This window comes from Betta splendens, chromosome 8 (genome assembly GCF_900634795.4).
Source record: "Betta splendens chromosome 8, fBetSpl5.4, whole genome shotgun sequence".
NCBI lineage: Eukaryota > Metazoa > Chordata > Actinopteri > Anabantiformes > Osphronemidae > Betta > Betta splendens.
Window position 1 is genome coordinate 13,017,180 of NC_040888.2, and position 19,280 is coordinate 13,036,459.

Sequence of the window (19,280 nt, forward strand, 5' to 3'; positions counted from 1 at the left end):
GAATGATTATGGTTGTCAACGTATTGTTGACTGATTAATAGTGTATTTTTTCGTGTTTTATAACGATTCTCCAGCCTCTAGGGGGCAGCAAAGAACATATTTTATAATCGTAGAAGAAGAGTTTAGCTACGTAACGTCTGATCTGAGAACAGCCCTTTGAATCTCGCCTAAGCCAGTGAAACATTATTTACGGCTGTGGTACTGACCTAAGATCTGTCATTTGCCGCACTTCCTTTCATTTCTCGTGTTTTGTAAACTTGAAGCCGCTTCCTCGTGTCGGCGGTTTTGTCAAGGTCTCAACATGACGCTGAGGGTTTTACATCGCAGGTTCTTATACACTAACGTCGGCGTCTTACAGAGATGCGTCCAGACTCACGCCGTCAGACTGGCGCACACTTTATGGAACGAAACTGGACTGAAACACAAAGCGTTACCGCTGAGAGTTGACTGCTGCCTGGTAGGTCAAAGCTAGTCAGTGCCCAAGCACAGCATCACACTCCCTCTAGGTATGTTGTCATTCAAAGCATATGCTACCGAATTACTCATTTTTATATTAACTTTTTATTTAGCTGCTAAAACGAATAAATAACAGTTTTAACTTAACTGTCAGTGGAGTTATTGTTTGGAGCTCATTGGTCGTTTAACAAACACTGATTGTTTTATTTTTTTATTTGCTAATTGCTAATTGTCAGCTAATATGTGACTTTTCTAAACGGAAAAACTACAGGTGTTGCCTGCTTCAGGTGTATAATGTCGTCATGACATGGTAGTTTTAAATACTAATAAATCCTAAACTGTACAGTAAAAGTACACAGATCTTTGTGAAGTTATAGTGGTGAGAGTCTGGCATTATGGACCAAAATCATTGTAATGAAAGCCAAACTAATACTGGTTTTTAGCATTAGATGCCAGTTTAAGCTAATAAATATTAAAATACACAGTAAACATACACAGATCTCTATTAGGTGACAGTTTTTCTATGTATGCAATATTTTCTTTCGTAGTTTTCCATAGTTTGAACAGACCAGACGTCTCGTTATGAAGAGGAAGTAGCGACGAGTGTGTTTTGTGCTCTGTTGTAAAGCGTGTAATACGGGCGCAAGACGTTTTTGAAACGCGGCTGGCTGAACGACGGATGAACGAACGACTGCTCGCTTGACCGCAGTGTCTTACTGCGGAGGATAGCGCCTTCTATAAGAAAAAGAGCAAAATAACTAAGGGAATTGGTATCTTCCAGCTCTTGATTGATTGTTGATTGAGCAGAGGTAGTGGATAAGCAGTCTGTCCTCAGGAAGCCCAGGTTCCTGACTCTAATTTATCCTAATGGACAAATTAATCAAAAAAGCATTGATGCCCACTGGGGCTCAGAAATGTTCTACTTTTCTCTACTGTTACATTTAGGGGTGAGAAATATGAAATGCATTCAGCAGAATGTCCACATGTTTGCAATGAAAGAGGCAAAATTGACATTGACTTTAACCACATGGTTCCTCCTTTTGTTTACTCATGAACAGGTGAATGCTCATCAGTGGCCCACCTGCAGAACAACCCATTGTCTGAGTCAGCACACCTCCAGAACCTTCTCCTCACTGTCCGCAGGACCCTCGTCAGGGCGTGGGCCAAAAAAGTCTGGGGTGAGTGGCAAACGCGGATGGGTGTTTGTGGGAGTAGTGACTTACGTTTAGACACTAGGTCTAAATCTTAGAACACAAAATAATAGAGTAAATAACATTAGTAGTGGAATTCCATTACTAGAATAACTCAGGAACTAGAGGTTTGCACACAAGGTTATTGCCACTTAGTTATTGCTCTAGTTTCCATTAAGTAAAAACTTACAAATTTGCCATCATACAATTGTTACTGTGTGTTACAGAACTGAAATGTTTAAACACTGCTTAAAAAGTTGATTAGTGTAACAAAAGAAATCTTAATGAACACATATTTGCATTTAATTTCAACATCCACTAGTTCAGCCTCAATAAGGATTTCTCATCAATTCTTCATCAATTTGTTACTCAGGAGATAACATTTCAATTAAATATGCTTTGGGCATCTAGTTAAGTGATTCTTGATGTTGTTTTTTCATTACCTCACCTTTACAGCCAGTGACGTGGAAATCTTTAGCAATAACATTTGCTTTTGGAGGCGTTGCGCTTGGAGTGATGAAATATTTCAAGAAAGAAAAGGAAGAAAGTGAGTACTGTACTTTTCAGACTTCACTGTCAAGGTCATATGTTATACAGTTTAGCGAATTGTGAATGTTTTTTATCATTCAGTTTAGAATAGAAAATCTGAACCTTTACTATAGAACCTGTAACTGTGATTCTTTTGCATTCCCTCTACAGTGATTGAAAGAGAGAGGAACAAATCGTTGGGTAAACCAGCGCTTGGCGGTCCATTCTCGCTCGTCGATCACAACAACAAGCCCACTAAGAGCGAGGACTTCCTGGGACAATGGGTCCTAATCTATTTTGGGTTTACTCACTGCCCTGACATCTGCCCTGATGAAATAGAGAAAATGATTGAAGTAGTGGATGAAATAGGTAATAAATAAATTAAAACAGAATGTGAACGACATGAGTGTAATGATTAGTGGTCCTCACGTTACTAAATATCTTGTTCTCATTCTGTTTCACAGACCAAATAAAGCGTCTTCCAAATCTGACACCTATCGTCATCACCATTGACCCTGAAAGGGACACACCAGAGGCCATGGCTGCATATGTAAAAGGTACATAAACTATATCACCAGGCGCTGTTTTCTTTATATGTTGTGGTTCAGTAGATCCTCACAGCATGGGATGAAAGCACACAGCATGTATGATTGATTGTCCTTGTTTTCTATTGTATGCAGAAACAATTTTCCATCAGCCCCGTAGGATAAAAGTGTAAAGCAACCAGTGGGGGGAAAAAAGAATTTAAAAAAATAACCCTGAATTATTTACATTTTTATTTTTAAAATCCCACAAAAGGAGAAATCTGTTGTATTTTTCAGAGTTTTCCCCGAAGCTTATTGGACTGACCGGGACTCCGGCTCAGATTGAGCCGGTTACCAGATCCTACAGAGTCTATTACAGTCAGGGGCCAAAAGATGAAGACAACGACTACATTGTGAGTTCTAAACCGCTCTACCAGTAGGAGTAATTAAATGATGTTGCATAGAGCAGTTTGTTTATTGAAAGCTAAATTAAAACTTTTGTCGTCTTAGGTTGATCACACCATCATCATGTACCTTGTGGGACCTGACGGAGAGTTTGTGGACTATTACGGACAGAACAAGAAAAATGTGGAAATCGTCGGCTCAATAGCATCACATATGAGAAAGTACAGGGAACAGAAGAAAGCAGCAGCTTGAGCATCGCTCTGTCCTAAATGGTCAGCGCTTTTAGTGTACAGCTACAGTGGCTGCACTAACATTCATTTTGATGTGTGACGTGCAAAACCCAGCAGATCTGCTGTATGATGTTGGTGTGTTCTTTCTCCATTACTGTCACTAATGGAGTTTCCACTTATTTGGCTCAATGTATCTGGTTTCGGATGTTTACAATAGAGAAATACCCCAGATCAAATGTAAAGGAACGTTTGCAATAAAAGCCAAAATCCAACTGTTGCCTTTTCTCCACAGGCATGGTGTAATTGTCAACTAGCAATCACAGTGGTTAATTTATAAGTAACTATTCAACAATAGCATCTCATTCAACAGCTTTCACTTCATACTAGATGAGAGATTAATATTAAGTCGACCACAAATAGAAGTTCTGTTTAGAGAAACATTGTGTTTATTCTAATATGACCCTGCCACCAGCCAGTATTGATCTTTCCTGTCTGCACACCTGTCGTGGTGCCTTTTATAAGAACTGGATTAGAAGCGCCGGCACAGCAATTGTTGAGCGAGACTCCACACAAATTCCTGGAGGACGGGGGTAGTTCAGCTCTGAGCGCTGTAGCATGCAGCACTCAGAGTGGAACAAAGTGTTTTCTGGATTGATAAGTTATTTAGGAAAAAAATAAACTTTACTGTCGCTTCATACCACACGCAGCAAGAAAAAAAACATATTTACCACACAAGGACAACCTTTAAATTCTTCATCACAAAAACAATATAAAAGGTGGCCAGCCTGTGTATTTCTAGTTGTTGCTATTGACAATGCAAGAACTTACTTGGCTTTTGTGCAGAAAACACATGATAATTAACCTCAAACCAGGAACCCATGTGAACATGCAGTAAACAAAGCGAGGTTTGTTGTTGTCCATGCTTGTTGCATTACAAACATTTGTCCCGTATGCTGTGATGTGAAGGGATAATCTGTGAAGTGGCCAGGCTCTGCCAACACCTCATACAATGATCCTGTTTCTGAACGGATCAACGTTGCTGTCAAACTACAGTGGATGTACTTGTACATGTATGTGTTGGGTTAATTTTCCTTCTGCATTGATAAAGTAATATTATCAAATAACCTGATAAAGGTGTGACTATGCTGTATGTGAAGTTTGCTTTAGAAACATGTCTAACTGGACTGATGCTTTATGTCTGTGCTTTGCAGTTTGCAGCTTTACACTGAGGCAGGTCCTTGTTTTTCCCACTGGCCGCTCTAATCCTGTGCTGGTGCCCTCATCCTCACATCTATTTTCTGCCGGGGTGAGGCACCGGTCTCCCTCCAACTCTACCAAGTGATAGGGATTTTCTCCTGGCTGTTCCTTTCTTGTTCAGCGACCCTTGAATTTACATGCTGTGGCGCTTCCACATTTGTGTCCCCTGCACTGGTCTGTCCAGTCAGTCCCCCACCCAAAGCCAATTATAACTGCAGCTGTTGCCAGACCTTTATGCGACATTAAAAGGCTATGAAATCTCTTTACAAACTAGATTACCATTCCTTTGCCCTGACAAGGAGTCGTCAAACAAGCGACTGAAACGTCTGCGTTAACTGGATAAACTGACATGTATATTTGCAGCACAGACATGAGTAATGCAATTTATACAATGATGCAGAGGAGCTGAAGGAGTGAACACCTTCTTGGTTTAGGGCCCAGGTTTAGCTGAGTGGTTTGACCACAGTAGCTCTGAGTGCAGCTTCATGCTGGGTGGGGCGGGCATGTCAGTAGACAGCTCAGGTTCTTGTCCGGCCTCAGGCTTGGTGCTTGTTACTAAATAATGGGATTTGTGGAGTAGAGTAATTTCAGGTTTTCTTCCCTAAGGCACACTGTGCCTCTATTGTGTCACTCCCCCATCCACCCAACCAGCAAATTATATTATTTTTATTGTTATTTTAAGTTGAACCTTCATCTAAAAGCCAATAAAAACTTCACTTCAGACTTTTTATGTGACAGCATTGTAGTAACAACAATAAGAAGCCTTTAATTTATTTCAGTACAAACCAACGTTGAGACTCAAAAATAAAAATGGGGACTTAAAAAAAAGGAAGAAAACCGAACATGCTTCTTCAAGTTCATCATGTGAATAGTAGAGAAGACATCGGTTCAGAGCATAGTTTATATCATAAATTGAAGTGACTTCTCACTGCTACACTGCAGCAACAGTAAAGCACACACTTCCGCTTTGACTTATTATTGAAAGTGACTGAATCTGTGGAGCTATAGTAGATTTACTTGATTTGGTCACACAAAAGGCAACACAGCGATGTTTTGTGAGATGTACTAACTTTAATCTCTGTATTGTTGATAAGACTAGAATGTTGGCCTGTTGGGGGCCCATGTGTCATGTAATGTGTGTTTGTTTATGTTTATATTTAATGGAACCAGAAAATAATCCAAAGAACATTTATTGGCGGATACTGTAAGAAATGTATTAACTGGATTAATAGACTCTCATATTGTCTAGAATGGGATGATTGTTACCTCAACCCTGGCTGCCCTCGGCACAAAACCCAAACCATGTGTGTGTGTGATCAGCTCTGCTCTCCAGACAACCAATGCCAGAATTTCAGCAATGCCCTAACAGACCTAATCTTTCCTGATCCCAGAAAATGAGGTCCGCCATGTCGGGACCATAAGCCCTCTAAGCTGTTGTCTTTACTATTCATTGCTTTTTAATGGACATTCTGGAGGATTACAGTCGAAACCATTTTAAGTGACACAATACGGCTATACATAGACAGTTTGAAATACAAAATGGACATACTTGACTTTCCCAAGGTGGCGTAGAAGCCAGATTTCCAAATATAGGAGAGAAAGCGGCCATGATACAGGCTTGACTGCTGCTTATAAGAACCATCTTAGTCCTGGTGTGAGATGTCTGTGCAGTGGTTTGAGGACACCACAGAACAAGCAGGAGAGAGTTGTCTCTTGTGCCTGTAGTAGAAGGAGCTTTGACCTCTGACATCTGTTCAGTTGGTAATTTTGTGTGTAATTTTTATCCCACCTGGGTAGATTGACAAAATGAGCGACGCTGAGATGGAGATATTTGGAGCTGCAGCACCATACCTCCGCAAATCCGAAAGGGAAAGGATTGCCGCGCAAAATGTGCCTTTTGACGCCAAGACAGCTGTCTTTGTGCCCGACCCGAAGCAGGAGTACGTCCGTGGGAAAATCCTGAGCCAAGATGGCACCAGAGTCACCGTGGAGACTGAGATTGGAAAGGTGGGTTCACACATATTTTACTGTATAATTCACATTCTTAGGATTTGTAGACATGTATGTTTCATCTTCATCCTCGCCGGCTGTTTTTCTTGGTATAATTTAACCACTCTGTTTGGTGAATTCGCTTTTAGATCACTACAGTGCTGTTGGATGACATTCGCCCCATGAACCCGCCAAAGTTTGACAAGATAGAGGACATGGCTCTGCTGACACATCTCCACGAACCGGCTGTGCTCTTCAACCTCAAGGAGCGTTATAGGGCCTGGATGATTTATGTAAGAAAGGCAGTGAATGACTAAATGGATATGTTTTTAAGACCAAACCTTTGAAGAAAAAATTCCACAAATACATGTTCTGTATTTATATTAATGAAACTTTTTGCCGTTTACCAACAGACTTACTCTGGGCTCTTCTGCGTTACTGTGAATCCCTACAAATGGCTTCCAGTCTATAACCCTCAGGTCGTAGCTGGATACCGTGGGAAGAAACGTCAGGAGGCACCTCCACACATCTTCTCCATCTCTGACAATGCTTACCAGTACATGCTCACAGGTCACGCTTCAACCTTTGCCCTGTTAAACTAGTTAAATAGATCAAATGTGACTTATTCAAAGTTTATTCTAAAAGGCTGAGATCCGTGACATTTTTCCTCCTATTCCTTTATCTCAACAGACCGTGAGAACCAGTCTATTTTAATCACGTACGTACAACTTCACGTGTTGCTTCCTCACTTGTACATGTGGTTGTTTAATTCTCAACTCACACTTAATGTTTTACTCATGTCAGTGGGGAATCAGGTGCCGGGAAGACAGTCAACACAAAGAGAGTCATCCAGTATTTTGCAACAATTGCATCCATCGGAGACTTGAGCAAAAAAGAGCATCTTCCAGGAAAAGCAAAGGTCCAACAAATAATTGGACACAGTGTGAAATCACAGGTTCCATATGCCCGTTTTTACTAACTGTATTTCTTTTGCAGGGGACTCTAGAGGATCAAATCATTCAGGCCAATCCTCTGCTGGAAGCTTTTGGGAATGCCAAGACTGTGAGGAATGACAACTCCTCTCGATTTGTGCGTTGATACTAAACCTCTATGAACATCTGTTGACACGATCAATAATTCTGAAATCTTTACTATTCCCACATTATATTTTTTGTAACAAGGTCAAATTCAAATCAAAATTTATTAATTTTAACAGGGAAAATTTATTCGCATCCATTTTGGAACAAAAGGGAAATTAGCATCAGCTGACATTGAAACCTGTAAGTTTGATTCTATCACTGTCAGATGATAAAATAGTGATATTTTATTTATTTTAAGTTTTTTACACATTCTGTCAGTTAATCTTTTATATTTATGTTTAGACCTTTTGGAAAAGTCCAGAGTAACATTCCAACTACCAGCAGAGAGGAGCTATCACATCTTCTATCAGATCCTGTCAAACAAGAAGCCAGATTTAATTGGTATTGTAATTTGTCCTTGAAATTATTATGATGCAATAGTGATCCCGCCAAATACCAAAAATATAATCATTACTGCTCTAGTAGGTGCATAGACATATCAAATCCCCATGTGCTTCCTTTCAGAGATGCTGCTGATAACAACCAATCCATATGACTATCCTTTCATCAGCCAGGGTGAAATCACTGTGCTGAGCATCAATGATACAGAGGAGCTTCTGGCTACGGATGTGAGTCCACATGGGTCAGAATAAGCTCACAGATATGAGCAAGATAATGATGTTGTTGGGTGGGAATGTGTACATAGATATCCACGAATCAAAGCAGATGTATGAGCCTCTGCCTTCGTGGGTTTAGACAGTTTCAATAACACTTTCTGCATGGTTTTATTCCCAGAGTGCCATTGACATACTGGGCTTCAACACAGAGGAAAAAGTAGGGATCTACAAGCTGACTGGTGCTGTGATGCATAACGGGAACATGAGGTTTAAACAGAAACAAAGGGAGGAACAGGCAGAGCCCGACGGCACAGAGGGTGACACTCCTCAGCTTTAGTATTAAATCCTAATATCAACAACACTACTGCTAATACGTTCTGTATATATTGGTCCCTGTGTGTGTCTTATGTGACATAGTTGCTGACAAAGTGGCCTATTTGATGGGTCTGAACTCTGCTGACCTACTGAAAGCTCTGTGTTACCCTCGGGTGAAAGTTGGAAATGAGTATGTCACCAAAGGTCAGACTCCACAGCAGGTATAGTGTGTTTATATGTCTGAAATCATTTGCAGTGGCCACTTTTAGAAAATGTATAATCCTAATTGTTGTTATAGGTCAACAACGCCATGGGTGCTCTGTCCAAGGCCGTGTACGAGAAGCTATTCATGTGGATGGTGACGAGGATCAACCAGCAGCTGGACACCAAACTACCGAGGCAGCATTTTATTGGGGTCCTGGACATCGCAGGGTTTGAGATCTTTGAGGCGAGCAGGATATTCACGTCCATAAATCACACAGTTATTTCTTCCTAGAGTGTTTAATTGCTTCCTTTCCGTGTCTTGATTCAGATGAACAGCTTGGAGCAGCTCTGTATCAACTTCACCAACGAGAAGCTGCAACAGTTTTTTAACCACCATATGTTCGTCCTGGAGCAGGAGGAATACAAGAAGGAAGGGATTGTGTGGGAGTTTATTGACTTTGGCATGGACTTGGCCGCCTGCATCGAGCTCATTGAGAAGGTACGGTAGCTTTTAAAGGCTCCAAATATTCACCTCGCGAGCGGAACAACAGAACAAAACACTAATCACCTTTCTGACTCACAGCCAATGGGTATTTTCTCGATTCTCGAAGAAGAGTGCATGTTTCCAAAAGCAACAGACAGCTCCTTCAAGAACAAGCTGTTCGACCAACATCTGGGGAAAAACAGCATCTTCCAGAAGCCCAAACCTTCCAAAGCCAAGACGGAGGCTCACTTCTCGCTCATGCACTACGCTGGCACCGTGGACTACAACATCAGCGGCTGGCTGGAAAAGAACAAGGACCCACTGAATGACACCGTGGTGCAGCTCTACCAGAAGGCCTCGCTTAAGCTTCTCTCGCTGATCTTTGCCACGTACGCTGGTGATGGTCAGTTCACACTCATGTCGAGCAAAAAAGACTAAAGAAATATCTCCACAAGTATAAGTTGACTACCCAGCAGGCATGCAACGGACCGCCATATGCTTGAAATAATGTTTTTGTAAAGTAGATGCAACGTTGAACCACGTCTCAAACATTCAATGCTAACTTCGGATGCTCAACATTGCTTCCTCTTTCGAAATCAAAACATAATCCAATAGTCATTCAATCATAATTATGACAGTGAGTCAACTATGATTCAGTTTTAAAATGACTGCTAGGTAAGGAGCTAATATTTCTCTTTTTGTCTTCCTGTAGCTGGAAATAAGAAAATCTCCAAAAGGAAAGGCTCGTCCTTCCAGACAGTTTCTGCACTATTTAGGGTAAAATGTAACAATTTCTACACAGTATGCTTCTAGATGCAGCTGCATGTTTACTGCACACACATCAGTGTAGCTTTGTTCTTTTCGTTTAACTTCTGCAAAGAACCAAATAAACACATTTCCCAAAATGTAAAAAAACTAAAAAAATACAATATACTACTGTTATCTGCTGCAGGAAAACCTCAACAAACTGATGGCCAACCTTAGGTCCACACATCCACACTTTGTGAGATGCATCATCCCAAATGAGACCAGGACACCAGGTCAAAAAAGAAATCAATAAACACCTACAATAAGTGTTTGATGAGACTTCAGTCTGACAATAATTCTGACGTATTTCTCCACGTAGGCTCCATGGACCACCACCTGGTCCTTCACCAACTGCGCTGTAACGGCGTACTGGAAGGGATCAGGATCTGCAGGAAGGGCTTCCCCAGCAGGATCCTCTATGGTGATTTCAGGCAGAGGTACAGTTGGAGTTTCTCTTGTTTAGGGTCTATTACGCAAATGCACATAATCAGTAACTCACCCAAACTGTTGTTGCTCGGCCTCAGATACAGGATTCTGAACGCCAGTGCGATCCCAGAGGGGCAGTTTATCGACAGCAAGAAAGCTTCAGAGAAACTGCTGGCCTCTATTGATGTAGACCACGCCCAGTACAGATTCGGATACACCAAGGTACTGTCCAAAATATTAGGAACAGGTTCATGTTTGTGGCCATTGTCTTCTGGGGCATGACGCGCTAGCTGATGTTGTGAACAGTTGGATGCTATGCAAAAACAAAGGCAACATCCTTCCAACAGGTGTTTTTCAAAGCTGGCCTTCTGGGTCTACTGGAGGAGATGAGGGATGAACGACTGGCTGTGCTGATGACTCGAATCCAGGCTGTGGCCAGAGGCTACGTCACCAGGCTAAGGTTCAAGGAGATGTCCAAGAAAAGGTCTCAGAGAAATTAATTACTTGAAACTTTACAACTTTTTGCCCATTTGCCCATACCCATTTGCAAAAGATTTGCAAATGGGTATGAATTTTCCATAAAATTAATGTTTCATTTAAAGGTGATCTTAATTTTTTGTGAAAGAATCTTATTGTTCTCATATTTAATCTTGCATTGTCATTCTACAGAGAGTCCATTTTCATCATTCAGTACAACATTCGCTCTTTCATGAACGTGAAGAACTGGCCCTGGATAAGGCTTTTCTTCAAGATAAAGCCGCTGCTACGGAGCGCAGAAGCCGAGAAGGAGATGCAGATGATGAAAGAAGAGTTTGCGCGACTTAAGGAGGAGTTCTCAAAGTCAGAAGCAAGGAGGAAGGAGCTGGAGGAGAAGATGGTGATGATGGTCCAGGAGAAAAACGACCTTTACCTTCAAATCCAAGCAGTATGTAAATAGAAACACGGGTAGAAAAGTTTGTATTGATTTAGGTTAGGCAGATAAAGCAAGTAGGACTGATAAGACTTGATAATAGATAAAGTTATTGATTCCAATGAGGAAATCATAAAATACACAAAGATAATGCAAATAGAAGTTCGATAAGCCATCAAATGTTAATGACGGGACACTTAAAGAGAAATACTGTGAGGCAAAAGTCTAAATCTACTTAAATGAAAGCATTTCACTGTACTAACAGCTGTTTGTGTCCATGACGTTAAGGAGAGGGAGAGCCTTTGCGATGCTGAGGAGCGATGCGAAGGTCTGATAAAGAGCAAGATCCTCATGGAGGCCAAAGTCAAAGAGTTCTCTGAGAGGATGGAGGAAGAGGAGGAGATCAATGCGGAAATCACTGCAAAGAAGAGGAAGCTGGAGGACGAATGCACGGAGCTCAAAAGAGACATTGATGACCTGGAGCTTACTATCACCAAAGTGGAGAAGGAAAAATATGCCACAGAAAATAAGGTGCCTCATCATTTTGAGCACACACAGGTTTTAATGCACATATACTAATGCACTAATGCTTCCCAGGTGAAGAATTTGGTAGAGGAGCTGACGACTCTTGAGGAAAATGTATTGAAGTCCTCAAAGGAGATGAAAGCGCTGCAGGAGGTGCACCAGCAGACGTTAGACGACCTTCAGGCCGAGGAGGAGAAGGTAAACTCACTGATGAAGACCAAGATGAAATTGGAGCAACAGGTGGATGATGTAAGTTTGACAAGATGAAACAGAGGCAGCAGTTGGGCGGTCGGTGCTTTGCGTGATGGACATAAGCACCATGTGCTCGTTCTGTTGCCTTCTGCAGCTGGAAGGCTCGTTGGAGCATGAGAAGAAGATTCGAGCAGACTTGGAAAGATCTAAAAGAAAATTGGAGGGTGATCTCAAGCTGTCCCAGGAAACCATCATGGACATGGAGAATGATAGACAGCAGATGGAAGAAAGGCTGAACAAGTGGGTCATAAAGTAATAATGATGATAACACCTGTTAACAGAGAGACGACCTGTCAATCAATTCTTTCCAGAAAAGACTTTGATATCAGCAATCTGCAGTCCAGAGTTGAGGATGAACTAGTCCTTGACACTCAGCTACAGAAGAAGATTAAAGAGCTGCAGGTACATTATGCGTGCCACAGTATGTCCCCACAATATTTTGAATGTGGTGAAGCTTTGCAGGCTGTCGCTGCAGGCCCGCATCGAGGAGCTGGAGGAGGAAGTGGAGGCCGAGCGCGCAGCTCGAGCCAAGGTGGAGAAGCAGAGGGGCGACCTGTCCAGAGAGCTCGACGAGATCAGCGAGAGGCTGGAGGAGGCCGGAGGAGCCACCGCGGCCCAGGCCGAGCTCTACAAGAAGCGCGAGGTGGAGTTTCAGCGGCTGCGACGCGACCTGGACGAGTCCACGCTGCAGCACGAGTCCATCACGGCAACGCTACGCAAAAGATACGCAGAGAGCGCCGCAGAGCTCAGCGATCAGATAGACAACCTGCAAAAGGTCAAGCAGAAACTGGAGAAAGAGAAGAGCGAGCTGAAGATGGAGATCGATGACGTGACGAGCAACGTGGAGACGGTTGTAAAAAGCAAGGTGCGGTAACACTGAGTCAGACAGGGCCTGGATGTCATGTAGCGATTGCTCCTGTAATCACCAGTTGTCATTTTCTCATTTTCTCAGGTCAATCTTGAGAAGCAGTGTCGAAGCCTTGAAGATCAAATGAATGAATACAAAAGCAAAGCAGATGAATCCCAGAGATCTCTGAGTGACTACACGGCACTCGCTGCTCGCCTACAGACAGAAAACGGTATTTAGTCTCTTAAAGATATAGATTAGACGGAGCCTTTGATGTCGATAAGTTTGTATCCTCATTGTTTTGTGTAGGTGATCTCACACGTCTCCTGGAGGAGAAAGACAATGCGCTGTCCCAGCTGAGCAGAGTCAAAACGCTGGGAACTCAACAAATTGAAGAGTTAAAGAGGCTTTTGGATGAAGAAATTAAGGTGCAGACAAAATAACAGCAGTCATCTTATGGATCGGATGCAACCAATGGAAGATGATAAATGAACAGACACAACAACAGGCTAAAAAACAAGCCTTCCATTGTATAGATGGAAAAAGAAAAGAGAGGAGCAGAGATGTGCGCAACATTGAAGACTGTAGACAACCTAGTGCAGAGTCACAAAAGACAAGATGAGGTGTACTGGAAATCCAGACTAGAAATCCTAAAGCTTTATTTCTATCAATGTGAGCAGTTTTGATATTATAATCTATAATTATCTACAACCCCTGAGTCACGACGGTCTAGTCAGGCTTGAGTTCAAGGACATTTTCAACCTTTTTCTTATAGCTTACTTCAGAGCCACCAGCGCATCCTGCCCTCAGCAGTTATTTACCGTCATTTTGTTTGATTTAGCTTGAGCTTGCTAAATGTAGTATTTATTTTATTCATTCATATATAACATATATATAACATTTTATCCATTTTGCATTTGTTTCGTTTCTTGCGCTCATGGTTTTGCTTTTGTTAGGCAAAAAACGCCTTCGCTCACAGTCTGCAGTCGTCTCGCCACGACTGCGAGCTTCTCAGGGAGCAGTACGAGGAGGAGCAGGAGGCCAAGGCCGAGCTGCAGCGCTGCCTGTCCAAGGCCAACATGGACGTGGCTCAGTGGAGAACCAAATACGAGACGGACGCCATCCAACGCACCGAGGAGCTGGAGGAGGCCAAGTAAGCGGCCCCCGGATCATTTCCAGGCGAGCGCGTACGATTCATTTCTTTCACCCCCTTTACCTCGGGTTCTTAGGAAGAAGCTGGCCCAGCGGCTGCAGGAGTTCGAGGAAATGACAGAAGTTGCAAATGTCAAATGCGCATCGCTGGAGAAAACCAAGCAGAGGCTGCAGGCCGAGGTGGAGGACCTCATGGTTGAGCTGGAAAGGTCCAATGCAGCCAATGCCACACTGGACAAGAAGCAGAGGAACTTTGACAAGGTTTCTTCTTTTTCCGCCTCTTCCTCATCGCTTCGGGAAGCAGCATTCATTACGGCTGGTGTTTCCTTCTCTAGGTTCTGGCTGAATGGAAACAAAAATATGAGGAGAGTCAGTCGGAACTGGAGATCTCACAGAGAGAGTCCAGAGTGCTGAGCACAGAGGTTTTCAAGATGAAAAACTCATACGAAGAAGCTTTGGATCACCTGGACAACATCAAGCGGGAGAATAAAAATCTTCAGCGTAAGAGCTCTGTTAAAAAATCATTACTGAGGTACTGTGGTTCTTTTCTTCTTCTTGCAATGAACACCTTTTTTTCATATTTTCAGAGGAAATTGCTGATATAACAGATCAAGTTGGAGAATCTGCTAAAACTATCCATGAGTTGGAGAAAGCTGCTAAGCAACTGGAACATGAAAAAAGAGAGACGCAGACAGCTCTGGAGGAAGCTGAGGTTTGTATTATACCCTTAAACTAAACGAATAATTATATAAAGGGCACAGCTCAAAGTCTTTGCTTTGCTCCTGTAGTCTTCCCTGGAACAGGAGGAAGCCAAAACCCTGAACCTGCAACTGGAGCTCAACCAGATCAAGTCGGAGATGGAAAGAAAGGTGACGGAGAAAGATGAGGAAATGGAGCAGCTCAAACGAAACCACCAGAGGACGGTGGACACCGTTCAAGCCACGCTGGACGCCGAAACGCGCAGCAGAAACGACGCCGTCCGGATGAAGAAGAAGATGGAGGGGGATCTGAACGAGATGGAAATCCAACTGGGACACGCCAACCGGCAGGCGGCTGAGGCCACCAAACAGCTGCGAAACCTGCAGACTCAGCTCAAGGTTTGTGATAACGCACTGCAATGTTGGGACAATAAACGTGAGCAAGCGTTGGCTTTCCATACCAGGACACCCAAGTCCACCTGGATGAGGCCCTCCACAGTCAGGAGGACCTGAGGGAGCAACTCGCGATTGTAGAGCGCCGCAACAATCTCATGATGGCGGAGAATGAGGACATGAGGGCAGCACTGGAACAGTCTGAGAGGAGTCGGAGGCTGGCGGAGCAGGAGCTGATGGACGCCAGCGAGAGGGTCCAGCTGCTGCACTCCCAGGTCAGAAGGAGGAATGAAGTTCTAAAGAGTATTTAAACAGGAATTGTGTCCACAAATCCCATCCCATCACAACCACAATCACATGATGATAGCTGTCAATCAAAAAATAAAGTGATGAGCACTGATCTTGGGGATTTAAAGGTGCAGCATGCAGATTGTTTTATACTTTGTGAATGTCTGGTTTCACTGGTGTTTCTTATTCTGTAACATGTGGATTAGAACACCAGCCTGTTGAACACTAAGAAGAAGATGGAGTCTGACATAGCTCAGCTGCAGACGGAGATGGAGGATGCCGTCCAGGAGGGAAGAAACGCAGATGAGAAAGCCAAGAAAGCCATCGTGGATGTAAGTGTTTGGCCTCAGCCCAGTTTAGCACAGCTGGATTCTGAGGCGTATTACATTTCAAACATGAGTTTATGTGTGCATGGAGGCTGCAATGATGGCGGAGGAACTGAAGAAAGAGCAGGACACCAGTGCACACTTGGAGAGGATGAAGAAAAACCTGGAGTCCACAGTGAAGGACCTGCAGCAACGCCTGGATGAGGCCGAGCAGATGGCTCTAAAAGGGGGAAGAAAGGAGCTTCAGAAGCTCGAAAAAAAGGTACGTGACAAACAACAAAAACAAAACCAGTCGGCAGCGATGTAGCGGACGGAAAATGAGAAGAGGAATGTTTTAAGGTTGCTGAGCTGGAAAAGGAACTGGAAGCTGAACAGAGACGCAGCAGCGAGGCTATGAAAGGCTTGAGGAAATATGAAAGGAAAATTAAAGAGCTCACTTATCAGGTAGGAAATGCATTGCATTACATGGGGAGCGAATTTGCAAAATGGTGACAGAAATACTTGAAGTTGTTCTTGTCATGTTAAGAGCGAAGAGGAGAAGAAGAATGCAGGAAGGTTGCAGGACTTGGTCAACAAGCTGCAGCTGAAAGTCAAAGCATACAAGAGGCAGTGTGAGGAGGCGGTGGGTAAAAATACACACAAGCAGTGATGTGCATCTAAATAAGCATCCCCTTTACTCTATTGTTGTTTGTGACAAGCAGGAGGAACAGACCAGCGTCAATCTGGCTAAATATCGGAAAGTGCAGCACGAGCTGGAGGCAGCTGAGGAGCGAGCCGACGTTGCAGAATCCCAGTTGAATAAATTACGGGCCAAGAGCCGTGATGTAACTGGTAAAGCTGAGTAGAATATATAGTATAATACAGTATAGCAGCCATAACTAGTGTAATATGTTTGTGCTGACTGTGGTGCGAAATTTGCAGCTGTGTTTTGTATTTTGACCTTTCATTTGCATTTGTATATAATCTCATTTCTCGTCCTCGGGCTACGTTCTCATTGTAGATTTCGCTTTTCATTTCAGCAAAATTTCTTTTTTTTACTAATTGAATCAACCCTGATTATCTTTGTGCATCTAAAAGAGGGTTGTTACTATGGCGACGTGAATGTGGTGCGTAGTATCAGCTGATTAATCTATTATCAGACAATACATTGCATTGTTTTTTTTTATATATCATACTAAGAATGAATCTGCAATAAACTATAGTGGGGTAAAAGTATGCATTTACATGTACTTGTACATTAAGTAAGTATTTACTGTACACAGGACACTAAAATCTATGTTTGATTTACAAAAAATCATTAATAACATGGTTCTTATGTTTTGGCCAATTTTTTAAAAAATTTATATTCAGTTTCAAATATTTCTTTCTATATTTTCTACATTTTCTTTCAACACTGATAGCTGTTGCTGTAGCTGACAATATAAAACAGTTTAGTATGTGTTTACATTATTTGATTAAATGATAAAACCTGTGAATTCTTCTCATTTTTCTTATCTACAGTATATGCATCAAGAATAATTTCTTATGAAACACAAACTATAATCTAAATATAGTATTACAGTTCACACTTCGCTCACTCCTGATAATGTAATGAGATTTTCACTTCCAGACTTGTCGTTCACGCTGCATTAAGAATTATGGAAAGAACAGAAATTTGATTTTCTAGTCTTCTTTTTGTGTACTGTATTTTTGGGGATTTTGACTTTGCGTGTGTGCTTGTGTGGATTTCTTGTGTTAAATAGACTACAGATGTAAAGCAAATATAAGTGAGGTAGATAGTCTGTAATACTTTGAATTGAGTAAACAAAGTATTCTTGTAGTAATAATAAGTTTAATAATACACGGCTTTCCACTAAGATGCAGACAGTTCTATGTCATAACTATAACTCAAAAAAAGATATCTGATTTAATAGTAATGCAAAAACACATATTGCTACAGTATTTTGCACACTACTGTTGAATAATATGTTAATATTTGTTAACAATATTTAATTGTTAATGTTTATTGTACAGTAGCTTTTTTATGGCTCAGTGGGTTGGCGGTTCATGGAAGGGCCATCAAGCATTTGTTATCAAAGGATGTAAAGAGGTGGAAGAGGTGTTTATTTATGTCTGACATTGGCTTGTGATATTCATGTGGGGAGATGCCATGCATTTATGAGTTTTTTTTACCAGTTTGCATGTAAACAAGACACAGTGGGAGGCCAGCCCTAGGCAATGCTTGTATGTAAGTAGGCTTTGTCTTGTCATCCTTTGAATGGATATTCAATATGTCTTAGTGTTATGTAGCCTGGTTCACCTCACGTCGGCACAGTGATGATCTCCAGTAGATGTCTTTATAAGACGATTTTCACAACAATTTGAGCATTGTAGAATTCCCTGCAGACCACCTCTTTTGGTGCGTTTAGAATTGTACAGGTGTACCTAATAAATCGGTCAGTAACTGTAAATAGGTTTAGGTTATGATACAGCTTTAGGGGTGACCATTGCTCTTTAGAATAATAAATAAGGACAACTACATCTAAAGTTTAAGAGAACAATTCAAACTAGGAAATGAGTGGAAGAAGAAAAGTATATAAAGTACTACCTATCTAATGTCTTACATTACTAGATGCTTGCAAATCAAGACACTTTTTTAGATGCACCAGATAAGAATTCAAATTATTTATTTGAATAAATGTAGAATTTGCGTTACATTAAACTGGCTGTTAACTCGCCAGCTAGGAGTAATGACATAGAAACCAATAAGACCAGTATGAACCCACCATAGCACCTGTTTGACTCTCAAAATCTTCAATTTGCTATCAGTCTTTAGGCCTTAAAATGTTGCCAGGTCTGTGTTTGACTGTATTTTAGTTTACATGTTTTCAGTGTTTTTCATGTTTCAGTTTTCTGCCACAGTTTGAAAAATGAATGTCATGGATTCAATAAATCAAAGCATTTCTTCATCTGGATCCAATTCTTTGCATGAAAGGTAAATTATACATATATACATACATATACAGTATATACATAAACCACAAAGACAACAAATAGCAACAGGCTCCAATGACAAGCAATGAGGCACTGATTCACACTGAGATCAGTGCTTTGTATTTTGCTGTCCACTGTGTTAGGACTGATTAGACGTGTTCATATACTTGGTTGCAAGTTGTATTGTTTGAAGGCAAAATTTGTTTTTGCTGCATATTTCCAGTGATTAGATGCAGTTACAGCCTTTTACAAACAAAGCGTTTGGAGTTGTTGTTTAGACCTGTGTATTAAATTTTAAGAGATTATGTTGTTTACTGGACAGCTGCGTCAAAGCAACTAATAAAAACTGTAAAACCAACACAAATGAGTGTGAATACTTATAGAACCTCCAATCACTACCATGGA

At 41.7% G+C, this 19,280-nt stretch overlaps 2 protein-coding genes across 2 annotated transcripts; both read left to right on the forward strand.

The window, feature by feature from the left end:
• Positions 1-196: 196 nt before the first annotated feature.
• LOC114861044 (protein SCO1 homolog, mitochondrial) lies at positions 197-3,610 on the forward strand. Its single transcript, XM_029160023.3, has 7 exons — positions 197-457; positions 1,515-1,634; positions 2,103-2,193; positions 2,346-2,543; positions 2,639-2,731; positions 2,996-3,111; positions 3,209-3,610. Exons 1-7 carry the CDS (start codon positions 302-304, stop codon positions 3,353-3,355), a joined length of 921 nt encoding a protein of 306 aa, XP_029015856.1. The 5' UTR covers positions 197-301; the 3' UTR covers positions 3,356-3,610.
• Positions 3,611-6,270: 2,660 nt separating this feature from the next.
• On the forward strand, positions 6,271-18,860 carry LOC114860062 (myosin-8-like). Its single transcript, XM_029158336.3, has 38 exons — positions 6,271-6,597; positions 6,729-6,872; positions 6,993-7,149; positions 7,270-7,297; positions 7,384-7,498; positions 7,576-7,668; positions 7,796-7,859; positions 7,962-8,060; positions 8,184-8,287; positions 8,454-8,592; positions 8,693-8,811; positions 8,889-9,038; positions 9,123-9,293; positions 9,378-9,681; positions 9,991-10,055; positions 10,231-10,318; positions 10,405-10,522; positions 10,610-10,733; positions 10,859-10,995; positions 11,181-11,436; positions 11,710-11,952; positions 12,019-12,195; positions 12,293-12,438; positions 12,510-12,600; positions 12,674-13,063; positions 13,151-13,277; positions 13,355-13,473; positions 14,002-14,198; positions 14,275-14,458; positions 14,533-14,698; positions 14,785-14,909; positions 14,986-15,294; positions 15,360-15,563; positions 15,783-15,908; positions 15,994-16,164; positions 16,242-16,346; positions 16,429-16,524; positions 16,604-18,860. The coding sequence occupies exons 1-38, from the start codon at positions 6,397-6,399 to the stop codon at positions 16,745-16,747; spliced, it is 5,796 nt and encodes a 1,931-aa protein (XP_029014169.1). The 5' UTR covers positions 6,271-6,396; the 3' UTR covers positions 16,748-18,860.
• The last annotated feature ends 420 nt before the right edge of the window (positions 18,861-19,280 follow it).